Here is a 14,842-nt window from a genome sequence, read left to right as displayed (position 1 = left end):
TCTCTGCATGCCTGGTTGCTGTGAATCTGCCTGAGATCCCTCAAACACCACAGTAGAAGAGGGGCACATTTAGGGTCATTTCACACTGCTGCAATGTCAGACATCACATGTGATTCACACCGTACTGCTGTGCAAATCTCATGTGAAGTCTGTGTGATGCAAATGGCTGAAATTGCATTCGGACCAAACTCACACAGGACCCATTTTTTTGGTCCACACCAGAATCGGATCACATGAGTGTTTACACCCATGTGATCTGATTCCTGTCCAAATTCACAGTTCGCACTGTGATATGCAAACTTTACTGGAGGTGTCATAGTGTGAACCAAGCCTAAGAGTACCTGTCTTGCTCAGCAGCAGCCTGGTCTGTCATCACAAATTCTGGCCCTGCTACCAGCAATTTCTGTGGGGAAGCATGCAGCGAGTACTTCTGGCTCCCTTGGCAGCCTGGCCAACCACAACTCACAAATGGTTGTCAGTAAAACACTTTGGGGAAAAAAATGTCTGAAACCCCGACAGGCCCGCTGGGCCCTGTTCTTTTCTCGATTCTGCTTTCACATCGTGTATCGCCTTGACTCAAAGAATGTGAAACCAGATGCGCTCTTGCGCATTTATGACTGCTCCAAAGACTATGCTGCCCCAGATACTATTTTACCTGTGAGCACCTTTCTACTCGTTAGCCTGACCTGCTGTCCCAGATCAGAGAGGCATCTTTAAATTCACCCTCTCCTCCAATAATTACTTTGACAACCAGGCAGGGCCTTTTTCGAAGGACAGTCAAATCTTTGTTCCTGAAAGTATCCGAGTAAGAGTCCTTGCCCTTCTTCATGACCACCCATTAGCAGGGCATTTTGGGGCTCGCAAGACTCTAGAGTTTGTGCAGCACACTTTCTGGTGGCCTGGTTTAAAAGAATTCTGCAAGAAGTATGTCAATTCTTGTCCTGTATGCATCCGGAGGCAACTAGGAACTGAGCCTGGGGACTTCTGAAACCTCTTCCTGCACCTGATTGGCCTTGGCGAATGATCACCATGGACTTCATAGTTGAGCTTTCCCCCTCCGAGGGTTGCACAGCCATTTTTGTAGTCATGGATCGACTTTCCAAGATGGCTCATTTCCTACCATTAAAAGGGACTCCATCGGCATCAGAGACAGCCTGTATCTTCATCAAGGAAATCATTAAACTACACGGGGTACCTTCTAAAATAGTGTCAGACAGGGGGTCCAATTTACATCCCGCTTCTGGAGGGCTCTGTGTGAGAGTTTGAAGATCGAGCTGGCCTTGTCATCTGCTTATTACCCCCAGACCAAGGGGCAGACTGAACGAACAAACCAGACTCTTGAACAGTATCTCAGATGTTTCATGTCCTTTGTACAGGACGATTGGGTATCCCTACTGCCCCTAGCAGAATTTGCTTACAACAATGCCAGTCATTCAACCACAGGACAGTCTCCATTTTTTGCCAATTATGGGTTTCATTTATCATTTCTCCCTGATTTCCTTCCAGAATCTTCAGTGCCAGCAGTCCAGGACACAGTGACCTTCCTCAGCCATAACATCCAGGTTCTACAAGAAGCAATAATCAAGGCCCAGGCAGACAGGAAGAAAGCCTTCGATCGGAAGAGAAGGGGAGAATTGGATCTTCAAATTGGGGATCAAGTATGGCTTTCTACTTCTAATCTCAAGTTAGCCTGTCCTTCGAAAAAACTTGCACCCATGTTTTTGGGCCCTTTCCCAGGGAAGAGAAGGATTAACGAAGTATCTTATGAATTGTCCTTACCTGAGTCAATGAAGGTGCACCCAGTTTTTCATGTGTCCCTGCTAAAACCTTCGATACCTGACCCCTTTCCGAATAGAGGAACTAGACCAACTGAGCCCGTCTTAGTTGATGGTAGTGAGGAATATGAGGTGGAGGCCATTCTTGACTGTAGAAGACGGCAAGGGCAAAGACAGTTCCTGATAAATTGGAAGGGCTACTGCCCGGAGAACAACTCTTGGGAGCCTGATAGTAATTTACATGCTGGAAGATTAATTTGTGCCTTTTTCTCTTCTCATCCCGAAAAGAAAGACATGTTGGGCACCCGAAGGTTGCCCCTTGTGGGATGGCAATGTCAGGGCTCTGCTCACACTTTGTGGGCGAATCTGCATGCGCGCTTGCGCACGTGCGCCATCAGGCAATCCAAGCATCGGCGCCAGTATGCACCTCAGGCACGTGTGCTCAATATGCGCATGTGTGTACGCTAGCGCGGTTCGGCGCCAGTGGCCCTATTTAAAGTTACAGCTGCATTTGTTCAGTGCTGTTTGTCTGCAGCTTGTACCCGAGACTCCTTTTACCTGTTCATCTGATTGCTATCACTGACCCGGCTTATGTCTGACTCTGCTGATCTCTCCTGCCCCGATCGCAGCCTGCCTGACTCTGTTTATGGACTGCCTATTTGATGCCTTTGCTATCCTATGACCTTGCCTTTGCCTGTCATTACTGCCTGATTGCCTATCTGCTCTGACCCGGCTTGTCTGACCAACCCTCTTCTTGTTCCAAGTGTGCTTAGTCTATCCAGGATCCGCTGCCACTGTTCCTTTGCCTTCTTCTACCCGGCTTGCTGTTCGTCCTCCTGCTCTGCCAACTTCTGCCAGCCTCTGCCAGTTTCTGCAGTTTCAGCCATCCGGAGGACCATCTCCATTGCCTGCATCAGCTGCTGCATCCAGCTCAGACACTCCTACCTCGCTGTGCTCACAGGACAACTGTCTTCACTCCAGTGGGCTCTGAACCAGAGTCATAAGAGAAGTCTTCTTCCACCAAGTCAGGCTCACCACCCAGGTACCTAACAGCTACGGATTTGGGATCCCTTGAAGAATGCCTATGCTGACTATCCTATTCATACTCAATCATGATGATGCCAGCTTCTAACAATATTTTTGGCTTAGGGCACCACCAATGCCCAAGGCCCAATTTCTTTGCCCTTGTTTAACAGGGGCATGTAATTACAATTTTTTTTTTAATTATATTTAACAGCAGGGACCATTCCTGTGCCCAACAAGAGTAACTGTGAGGGGTTACTGTGTTCTGGCACCACCAACACCTAAGGCCCAATTTTTCAGCAGAGTATATAGTGCAGTCTCTATAATATATATACTGCAGTTCAGAGTATATAGTGCAGTCTGTATAGTATATATACTGCAGTTCAGAGTATATAGTGCAGTCAGTGTGGTATATATAATAGAGTGCAGGGTATAAAGTGCAGTGTACAATATATTATATAGTGTATTGAAGTGGTTAAGGGTAGCCCTGTGACAGAATTAACAAACAAAAAATGGAATGGGTGGACTATCACGCTATTTAAAAACAAAAAAAAATTCTGTGGAGTTACGCTTACTATCAATACCAGACCTGGAAGGGCCTGGTATGGACTGTGGGGGGTACCCACGCTGTTATATACATTACAGCCGTGAGCAATTTTAGATGAATTTTTTCCTTTAGAAATGTTATTTTGCTGTGGTACTGTTATAAACATGGGAAAATGCGCTACTTTACAGGCAGACTAAGGGGACACCCCGGGCACAATATTTAAAGGAATATTTCATTTTTATTGTTTCACTTTAAACATTATAAAACCACTTCAGCCCCGGAAGAATTTACCCCCATCCTGACCAGAGCACTTTTTGCAATACAGCACTGCGTCAATTTAACTGACAATTGCACGGTCCTGAGATGTTGCACCCAAACAAAATTGACGTCCTTTTTCCCCCACAAATAGAGCTTTCTTTTGGTGGTATTTGATCACCTCTGCAGTTTTTATTTTTTTATAAACAAAAAAAGAGCGACAATTTTGAAAAAAAGCTATATTTTTTATTTTTTTCTATAATAAATATCTCCAAAAAATTTATATATAAATGTTTTTCCTAAGTTTAGGCCGATACGTATTCTTCTACATATTTTTGGTAAAAATAATTGCAATAAGCGTATATTGATTGGTTTTCGCAAAAGTTATACAAAAGTTATAGCGTCTACAAAATAGGGGATAGATGGGGCGTGGCTAGCCAGTGGAATGGATGGCTGCTTTCTAAAACAGCTCCTTTCCACTGAGGGTCAACGGAGGTCGATACAGCGACGTGCAGCCTTGTTTCAGCGCACAGACTGCACTACAAGGTCCAACGAACCTAAGAAATGACATCCCGCAAAAGAAAGGGGTAAAACAACTGGGAAAGATGACCTAATTCTTTGCCATGCAGCGCCGTTACACGAACCGAGATGGCGGCGACAGGCACTGGGGAGACACACGTGGCTCCTATACACAGCGCAGTGCGCCCACAGGATCCCAACTCGGCCGCAATCACAACAAGCAGGGACCGGAGAACTTTCCCTCACCCCCATTGGCATCATCCAGTCCAGCTAAAAGTAAACAGAAGCTGAATGAAATGCCAGATCCGAACGGCTTGGAGGTAAGCTTAGACTCCTCTTTAGATGACACAAGATAACTGTAGGAATCTATATCTGACTTCCCCACAGCAAACAAACCAGTAATGGACACCACACTAAAAGACATGTTAATGTCCTTAACATCCACTCTGCATGCTGACATAATGGCACTAACCAGCCAATTTAAATCAGAAATATCAGCAGCCAACAAGCGGGTCTCTCACGCGGAAACAAAAATGGGTGAATTTGCCTCCACTTTCAATGACTTGGTGGATTCCCACAATGATAGGGACGACGAGATATTGCAGATGCAACCGAAATTGGCAAATTTAGAGGATAGGTCCAGCAGGCATAACATTAAAATAAGGTGAATACCTGCAACAATAAAACCTCCTGACATAAAAGAATACTTTACTATGGTGATGAAATCAGTTCTTCCTGATGCACCTATAGAAGACCTAATTGTGGACCGCATCCACCGGCTTCCCAGGCCTAAACACATTGCATCACACCTGCCCAGGGACACCATAGTCAGGATTCATTTTTTTTCATACGAAAGACAGATTCATGGCCGCTGTTAGGCACCGCAACAATATACCCCCTGACTTGCAAGACCTCTCCTTATTCACAGACCTGTCGGCATACACTATGCAACAGCATAGACAACTGGCAACCATCACAAAACCTCTGAACAACAACAAGATAGTGTACAGATGTATATACCCAGCGAAGCTGCTAATAACTAAGGATGGACACAACTAGGGATGAGCTTCGTGATCGAGTCGAACATACATTCGACTCAAACATCGGCTGTTCACCCGTTCGGCGAATTCCGAACGTTATGGGCCGTTCGCGCCAAATTCGTGTGGCGCTCATGGCCCACAATGCACTGCGCCATCGCAGTGCATTTCTGGCTCATGATTGGCCAAGCATGCACTGTGACCCCGCATGCTTGGCCAATCACAGCGCCGACAGCGAGGAGAGCCATGATTGGCCACAGGCAGGATGTCTGTGGCCAATCATAGCTCAGGCTGTGTAGTACACGCCCCACACTATATAAGGCCGCCAGCGCGGCGGCCTTGTGTAGTGTGTTGGCGTATGTAGGAGTTAGTGGGTGTTCTGTGTACCTTCAACACAGTATACACCGATCGTTATTGTCCGATTTTTTTGTTCTTGCTCTTCTGTAGTGGTTGTTGTCTACATGCCCTGACCGCAGTATACACCGCTATATTCACCTATATAGCTAGCTATATTTCTCTTTTTTAATAGAGCTTGCAGTCAGTGGTAGGAGATTGTGCATGCTGTCTGCGTGCTCTGAACCCAGTATACACCGCTCTATCCACCTATATAGCTAACTATCTTGCTCATTTTAAATAGAGCTTGCAGTCAGTGGTAGGAGATTGTGCGTGCTGTCTGTGTGCTCTGAACCCAGTATACACCGCTATATCCATCTATATAGCTAGCTATCTTGCTCGTTTTAAATAGAGCTTGCAGTCAGTGGTAGGAGATTGTGCGTGCTGTCTGCGTGCTCTGAACCCAGTATACACCGCTATGTCACCTATAAAGCTAACTATCTTGCTCATTATAAATGGAGCTTGCAGTCAGTGGTAGGAGATTGTGCGTGCTGTCTGCGTGCTCTGAACCCTGTATAAACCGCTATATCCACCTATATAGCTAACTATCTTGCTCGTTTTAAATAGAGCTTGCAGTCAGTGGTAGGAGATTGTGCGTGCTGTCTGCGTGCTCTGAACCCAGTATACATTGCTATATCCACCTACATAGTCTTCTCTATTTGAGCCATCTGCCATCTGCAGGAGTGGAAGTTGTGTGTGCCTCCAGCACAATATACACTACCCAATTGCTGGTTTTCCCAACTCCCTTCAGGCCATTACCATGTCTGGAAGGCCAGCAAGGAGAGGCAGACAGGCGCGAGCCAATAAAAGAGGGCAAGCAGGCTCTGTGTCTAGAGACAACAGTGCTGGTCGTGGACGCAGTGCATCGTCATCATCAGCATGTGGCCATGGGACACGCTTGTCCTTCTTTTCGGCAGCTGGACATGTTGAGCCGCAACATGCCAACGACTTGGTAGAGTGGATGACCAAGCCCTCTTCATCCTCCTCATCGTCTCTCACCCAGGCTCAGGGTACTAGCAAAGCAGCTGCCAAGGCATCGTCTTCCCTCCTCTCAATGTCATCATCAGTGACTCCTTCCCTAGACCCACCACGTCTTCCTGAGGAGTCTCCTGAACTCTTTGAGCACAGTGTTGGGTACATGCTCCAGGAGGATGCCCAGTGTTTTGTAGGCTCTGATGATGCTACTCAGCTAGAGGAAGGCAATAGCATAAATGCAGAGAGAGGGGATGCTCAAGAAGGACAGCAATCTGGCAGTCATGTTCCACAAGCTGCAGCATACTGCCAGGTTTGCTACAGCGATGAAGAGGGAGAGGATGATGAGGGCACTGACTCCACGTGGGTGCCTGGTAGGAGAGAGAAGGAGGCACATGGCCAACGAGGAAGGATGCCCTCCGGGGGCCAGCTTAGGGGCAGGACACCGACTCAATTACACCGCAGAGCTCCGCCTGTGCAGGGCGCTTCCTCTGCGCGTTATTCTAGAAGTTCTTTGGTGTGGGCCTTTTTTGAGACGAGTGCATCAGATCGCACCACTGCTATTTGCAACATATGTCTCAAGCGTATCTCACGTGGCCAAAACATCAGCCGCTTGGGCACCACATGCTTGACTAGACATATGTTGACCTGCCATGCAGCTCGTTGGCAAGCGTACCTCAAAGACCCACACCAAAGAACCAAGCAGACCTCTCCTTGCTCCTCATCAGCTGGGATCTCCAACCCCACTAGACCTTCAGTCCTCTCTGAAACCTGCTCTGAGAGGAATGAAGGTGTACAATTAGGTGTGTCACAGCCAAGTGCTTCCGGGCACTCTGCTAGCAGTACACTCACGTCCGATTATAGCAGGCAAATGTCCCTGCCCCAGCTGCTGGACCGGCGAAAGAAGTTCACTCCCAGCCGTCCACATGCCCAGCGGTTGAATGCTAGCTTGGCTAAATTGCTAGCACTTCAACTGCTGCCTTTTCAGTTGGTAGACTCGGCCCCCTTCCATAAGTTTGTACAATGTGCGGTTCCTTAGTGGCAGGTCCCCAAACACCACTTTTTCTCATGGAAGGTGATTCCGGCTCTCTACCGGCATGTGGAAGGCAATGTCCTTGCCTCGCTGGACAGGGTAGTCAGTGGTAAGGTGCATATTACCGCTGACTCATGGTCCAGCAGGCATGGACAGGGACGTTACCTGTCTTTCACGGCCCATTGTGTCACTCTTTTGGCAGCTGGGAAGGATGCAGGACAAGGTGCAGTAGTGTTGGAGGTTGTTCCGCCACCACGCCTCCAAAATGCTACTATTGGTTGTGACACACCTCTCTCCTCCACCCCCTCCTCTTCTTCTTCCTCCGTGGCCTCTTCCAGTGCTCTGTCCTCAGAACCAGCGGTGCTCCGTAGGCATTCCAGGGACTATGCAAGTACGCAGGCAAAACGATGACATGCCATGCTTGTGCTGGTTTGTTTGGGGGACAGGAGCCACACTGGGGCGGATGTTTTGTCAGCTCTGCAGGGGCAGGCTGAGAGGTGGTTGGCGCCATGCCAGCTTAAGCCAGGAATGGTGGTTTGCGACAATGGCACCAACCTCCTCTCCGCCCTCCGACAAGGACAACTGACTCATGTGCCCTGTGTGGCTCACGTCCTTAACCTGGTGGTGCAGCGGTTCTTGGGCAGGTACCCAGGCTTACAGGATGTCCTGAAGCAGGCCAGGAAAGTCTCTGTGCATTTCCGCCGATCATTTAATGCCTGTGCTCGGCTGACTGAGCTCCAAAAGGAGTTGAACCTGCCCAAGAACTGCCTTATATGTGACATGCCCACCAGGTGGAACTCAACGTTGGCCATGCTGCAGCGACTGCACACGCATCAGAGGGCCATCAATGAGTACCTGTGCGACTACGGCACCAGGAGAGGGTCAGGGGAGCTTGGTTTTTTCTCACCACGCCAGTGGGGCATGATCAGGGATGCATGCACTGTCCTGTCACCGTTTGAGGAGGCCACAAGGATGGTGAGCAGTGACAGTACATGCATCAGTGACACTGTACCTCTTGTCCACCTCTTGGAGCATACACTGCGTGGAATAATGGACAGGGCACTTGAGGCAGAACAGAGACAGGAAGAGGAGGACTTCCTTGCCTCTCAAGGCCCCCTTTATCCAGACAGTGTTCCCGCTGTGCCACCCATCACACAGGAAGAGGATGAGGAGGAGGAGGATGATTGTGTCAGCATGGAGGTGGAGGCTGGCACTCAGCATCAGCAGCAGCAGCAGTCTTGTAGGGATGACTTACAGTCCCAAGAAACCCGTGGACTTGTACGTGGCTGGGAGGAGGTAGCTGCGGATAATGTTGTCCTTAGTGACCCAGAGGACTCCAGACCGAATGCCTCAGCTAACCTACGCTGCATGGCCTCCCTGATCCTGCAAAGCCTGTGGAAGGATCCTCGTATTCTTCGGATCAAGGAGAGGGACTATTACTGGCTGGACACTCTCCTTGATCCATGGTACAAGGGTAAGGTTGCTGACCTTATCTTGCCATTGCAGAGGGAGCAGAGGATGAGGCATCTCCGGGAGGCCTTGCAGAAAGGTCTGTGCAACGCGTTCCCAGAGACTGGGAGGTTACAAACTCCTGGTCCTGGACAACGTGTTGCTGAGGCATCGGTCAGAAGGAGCAGTGGATAAGGTGGCCGTCTGACCGATGCTTTCAGACAATTTTTTAGTCCGCAGCCCCAAGGTATGATCGGTTCCAGCAACCATCGCCAGCGTCTGATTTACATGGTGCAGGAATACCTAGGGGCAAGGTCAGACTTAGACACCTTTCCCACCAAAAATCCTCTGGCTTACTGGGTCTTGAGGATGGATCACTGGCCAGAGCTTGCACGGTATGCAATTGAGCTACTGGCCTGTCCTGCATCCAGCGTTCTTTCAGAACGTACCTTCAGTGCTGCTGGTGGCTTTGTTACCGATCACAGGGTGCGCCTGTCCACCGAATCAGTTGATTGACTGACCTTCATCAATATGAATCAGTCTTGGATCACCCACAGCTACCAAGCACCTGAAGCTGACGTAACCGAATATTTTTTTTTGAAATATCACATCCCTTCAAGACTGCCTATGCTGATGCTGAGTGACTGTCCTGTTATGTGATTGTCTATCCTCTTCCTCCTCCGCTGATATGTTGGAAGAACATTTTTGGTTCTGGGTGATGCCATCAGCCCAATTTTTCTGCCCCTGTTTAACAGGGGCGTTTAATTACAATTTTTTATGCAATGCTTTGCAGCAGGGCTAATGCCTGCACTAAAACTAGAGTATATGGGAGAGGTTGCAGTATCGTGGCACCAGCACCAGTTCCAGCAGCCCAATTTTTCAGCCCCTGTTTAACAGGGACATGTAATTACAATTCTTGATATAATATTTCACAGGAGGGCCCGTTCCTGTGCCCACCCAGAGTAACTGTGAGGACTTATAGTGTTGTGGCACCAGCACCACAACCACCAAAGGTCAATTTTTCTACCACTGTTCAACAATGGCATGTAATTACAATTCTTGATATAATCGTTCACAGCAGGGCGCTCCAGAGTCACTTTGAGGGCTTACAATGTTGTGGCAAAACCAACACCTTGTTCCGCCATTTCTGCATAGCATATAGGGCAAGCCCCTACTTTCAAACATCCAACTTACAAACATCTCCTACTTGCAAACGGAAGGAGACAACAGCAAGTGAGATGAAAAAAGACGGACGGCAAAACAAATTATACAGTAGTGATAACCCTTCCCTATGTTTTCCAAAAAGCTTAAAAATATTTTTTTTTGACTGGAGCTACACTTTAAAAATGTACCAGTTGAAAATTACAAACAGATTCAACTTAACACAACAAATCTACACAGTCCCTGTCTTGTTTGCACCGCCTGTATACTGCTGTTCTGAGTATATAGGGCCTGGGGGCCACACGCATTTCATTTTTTTAATATGGGTACGGGGTTCCCCTTAATATCCGTACAAGACCCAAAGGGGCTGATAATGGGCAGGGAGGGCTACCCATGCCATTTTTCTCAATGATTTTCAACCATATTGCAGGATCCGGATATAACATTAAAACCGCAAGCAGTTTGAAATGACGTTATTTCCGTTAAATGTCATTTTGTGCAGGGACTGTTCTAAACACGGGAAACACGTGGCACTTCACAGGCATACTATAGACACCCCCCAGGCATGATATTTAAAGGAATATTTCACTTTTTTTTTTCACTTTAATCGTCATTAAAATCAGTGCTCCCGCCAAAACGGCAGTTTTTAAAACTTTTTTTTGCATTGACCCATGTCCCCTGGGGCAGGAGCCAGGTCCCCAAACCCTTTTTAGGACAGTATCTTGCATATTAGCCATTAAAATTAGCACTTTTAATTTTGAACGTTCGAGTCCCATAGACTTCAATGGGGTTCTAACGTTTGTACGAATTTGGGGTCCGTTCGAAAGTTCTGGTGCGAACCGCACCGGGGGTGTTTTCGGCTCATCCCTAGACACAATCATATATTTAAATAGAAAAATGGGGATACGAGATATCAAAAAACACTTTGTGGCTAAGTAGTGGATATCTCAAGTATATTGATATAAAAAGATGCCATCATCCTTAATGAATAAAATTACAGAAGAAATATGAGTAGGGACTTTGGGATTTTAAAGGCACCAGTATAGGTTCAAAAAATTAGAAAAGTAATAAGTTAGTATTCTTTATATATAAATTTATTCAAGAATAGAAAGACTTAACTTATTACTTTTCTAATTTTTTGAACCTATACTGGTGCCCTTAAAATCCCAAAGTCCCTACTCATTTTTCTTCTGTAATTTTACAACCACATAATTTCTAGCGTCAAGGAAGGCATGCGCCTCATGAGAGGCTGGCATATCATTCCCACTGGCACCGCGGAAGGGGACGGGATGAAACTCTCATATCTAACAAAGAGGATTCAGACACTGAAACTGGCTGACAATTGGGCTCATAAGCCACTACCTTCATTAACTCTGTTGGCCCAGGGGATGGCGATGTTGATTTATCCCCTTACCTAAACCCCTAAGTTGAGTGGTTGTTTTACCGCACAGATTATAACCAGAATCGCAACCTGTTACTCTGGTGTGTTACAACCGATTAATCCACCTATGTTTTACCTCACTTAATTTTTACTTTTTTGTTTGTTTTTTTCCTTTCTTTTCCTTTTCTTTCTTACTAACCATCATCTAAGAAGTAATCCAGGAGACTTCCTAGAACTACCTTCCGGACTCAGCAGTCATCATTCCAACACTTACCAAAACCTCGCTTTCTGGGGAAACCCAGCCACACGCCTGTGACAGGTAACGTGTAATACGCTAATATAAACATAACTGCAGTAAATCAGCCCCACTAATCACCATAGGATGCCTTTCAATATCTCTTCACTCAATGTTAAAGGACTGAAAACCCCTTTAAAAAAGACAGATGACATGGAGAGACGCTATTAAGCTTCACAGTGATATCTTTTGCATACAAGAGACCCATTTCTGTTCTCTCAAACCCCCAGTTTTTCAGCACCGTAAATACCCACATGTTACACGGCCAACGGCCCCAAAAAAAGGGGGAGTAGTCTCAGACTCAGTCCAATTTAAAGAACTGGATGTTCATATGGATAGCTTGGACAGATATATAATACTGGTATGTGAGATTGACAATACTGTATACACTTTGGTTAACATATATCTACCTAACACAAAGCAATTAAAGATTTTGAATAAAATATGGAAGAAAGTATCTTCAATGAGACAAGGATCTACTATCCTATGTGGAGATTTCAATACTGTGAAAGAGAGAGAGAGATGGACGTTTCTGACTGATCTAAATCCCGACATAGAAGAGTTTCTTTGGACCGTTTCATTTTTTTGTCGGGTCTTTATGATGTATGGAGATGCCAGCACGCATCAGAGAAAGACTTTTCCTTTTTTTTCAAATGCTCATAATTCATATTCTCACATAGATCTGTTCTTGGTAGACAAATTTATGTTACAAAAAATTGACCAATCAGAAATACATTGTATTACGTGGTCTGATCATGCACCGATTTCCAGAGCAAACAGATGGCATAATAATATTTACGTATTATCGCAACCTGCAAATTTAGAAGCTATACGCTCAGCACTTACGAAGTTTTTTGCCATTAACGCTCCCTCGGTTGGCGATCCCTTCACACTGTGGAATGCACATAAAGTGAATATTAAAGGTTTGCTCATTCAGATGAGCGCTAAATTTAAAAAAACAGCAATCACAAAAACTGGGCGAGCTACTGACTAAGATAAAACACTTAGAAACTATTAATAAGCAAAACCCCTCCCTAGAAATTAGAGATGCACTATTCATCACTAGGCAAGAGTTGAGATGTCACACGATAGCCCAACATAACCACCAGCTTCGCTCTTTAAAAGCTCGTACTTACAGATGTGGCAATAAAGCTGGGAAAACATTAGCAAACCAACTAAAGGAAAAAATACCCACACAGAAAATATCTTATATTTGGAACCCTAAAACTAAAAGAATAGAAAAGTCACAAACCCTAAAGAAATTTTGGATGCCTTTAGTGATTATTACAAAACATTGTATAATCTTAAAAATCACCAAGACACTCCCCAACTCAATGACGATATTATTGCGGACTTCCTGACATCAGTGAATCTACCTACTGTATCCCAAGCAGACTTAGACAAATTGAACCAATAACGACCCAAGAAATAGAACAAATGATAAAGACCCTTCCACATAATAAGTCACCAGGCCCAGACGGTTACTCTTCAAAATATTATCAGTTATTTAGTAACATCTTATCACCATACCTACAAATGGTATTTGACACTGCCACGGCTGTAGCTGGTTTTCCCTCAGAAATGCTCAAGGCCACAATTATTACACTGCCCAAACCAGGTAAGGAACCTAACATGCCACAAAACTTCAGGCTCATCTCATTGTTAAATGCAGATGTGAAGTTATACGCCAAGCTATTAGCACACAGATTGACAAATATACTGCCCCAATTAATAAATTATGATCGGGTGGGTTTTGTGTTGGGCCGACAAACGACAGACGCTACTAGGAGAATGCTTAATCTTCTACATATAGCAGAAAAAGAAAGAAGGTCTTCTCTGCTCCTCACATTGGATGCAGAGAAGGCCTTCGATAGAGTACACTGGGGGTACCTTAGAGGGGTATTGGGGAAGTTTGGCTTCTCCGGCCTGATACAAAATGCAATACTGCCTCTATATTCCTCCCCGTCAGCATATGTGTATACGGAGGGAATGTTTTCCAAATAATTTCAAATCATGAACGGAACGAGCCGGGGTTGCCCCATGTCGCCATTAATTTTTGCACTAATAATGGAACCCTTGGCAGAGAAAATCAGATCTGACCACTCCGTACAAGGCATAGCATCACAATCGTACCAGCATAAAATGACATTATTTGCTGATGATGTAATATTATCACTCTCTAACCCAATCAAATCTCTACCTGCAGCCCACAGTATTCTCCAACAATTTGGCAGAATATCCTATTACAAAGTAAACACAATAAGATCAAACATACTAGGCATAAGAATAAACAAAAGAGTAGAAAATCATTTACAAGAGATTCTCCCATATCCATGAACCACACTGTCCATTACCTATTTGGGTATCAAACTCACATGTCCACTCTCTAAATTATACCAAGAAAACTATGTACCACTCATTGACAAATGCCAGAAAGAACTCTCAAGAATTCAAAAGTTTTACCTATCCTGGTCTGGATGGTTAGCAGCATATAAAATGCTAAAACTGCCAAAAATACTTTATGTCTTTAGAGCACTGCCAATTCAAATACCCGCTAATTTCTTTATAACAATACAAAAACAACTGTTGGGTTTTGTGGGGGGAAGCAGGGCGAGGTGCTCTCCTTTCATACAAAATAAACATAAAAATGCAGGGGGTATGGGCCTGCCAATACTGAAGGATTATTTCACAGCACTAGTTATTGACCAAATTAAAAATTGGTTTGTTAAACCAGTCATCAAACCATGGTGCCAACTAGAACTTACTAGATTTCAATCACTTTCACCCCTTTCATTTCTCATGGCCTCTGTCATACCTACAGCTAACCAAACCACAGACCACCCCACAATTCAAGCAGCGTGTAGGGCATGACCTGAGATCAGCTTAGAAGGTTCAGCACATTACCCAATAGTCAAAGTCCCCATTCCTCTGGAATCCATCAAATGGTTAATCCCTAACATAGCATTGAATAAATGGCTTGAGAACAAAATAAGTAATATAGC

General features: G+C 45.5%; 1 protein-coding gene across 3 annotated transcripts in view; it reads right to left on the bottom strand.

Moving 5' to 3' along the window:
- LOC143981452 (NACHT, LRR and PYD domains-containing protein 3-like) overlaps nt 1-14,842 on the bottom strand; it is a 102,146-nt gene that overhangs the window by 43,377 nt on the left and 43,927 nt on the right. The window contains exon 6 of one of the 3 annotated variants that reach the window (XM_077479301.1): nt 12,687-12,732. The exons of the other annotated variants lie outside the window; for them this stretch is intronic. Coding sequence (XP_077335427.1) covers nt 12,687-12,732 — 46 coding nt within the window. The remainder of the gene's footprint in view (nt 1-12,686; nt 12,733-14,842) is intronic. 3 annotated transcript variants of the gene reach the window in all.

The sequence above is a fragment of the Lithobates pipiens genome, unplaced genomic scaffold, assembly GCF_037356315.1.
Source record: "Lithobates pipiens isolate NorthernLeopardFrog02 unplaced genomic scaffold, aLitPip1_a1.2 Scaffold_157, whole genome shotgun sequence".
Taxonomy (NCBI): domain Eukaryota; kingdom Metazoa; phylum Chordata; class Amphibia; order Anura; family Ranidae; genus Lithobates; species Lithobates pipiens.
Note: the sequence above shows the minus strand (reverse complement) of the source record. Positions and strands in the feature narration are given on the sequence as shown.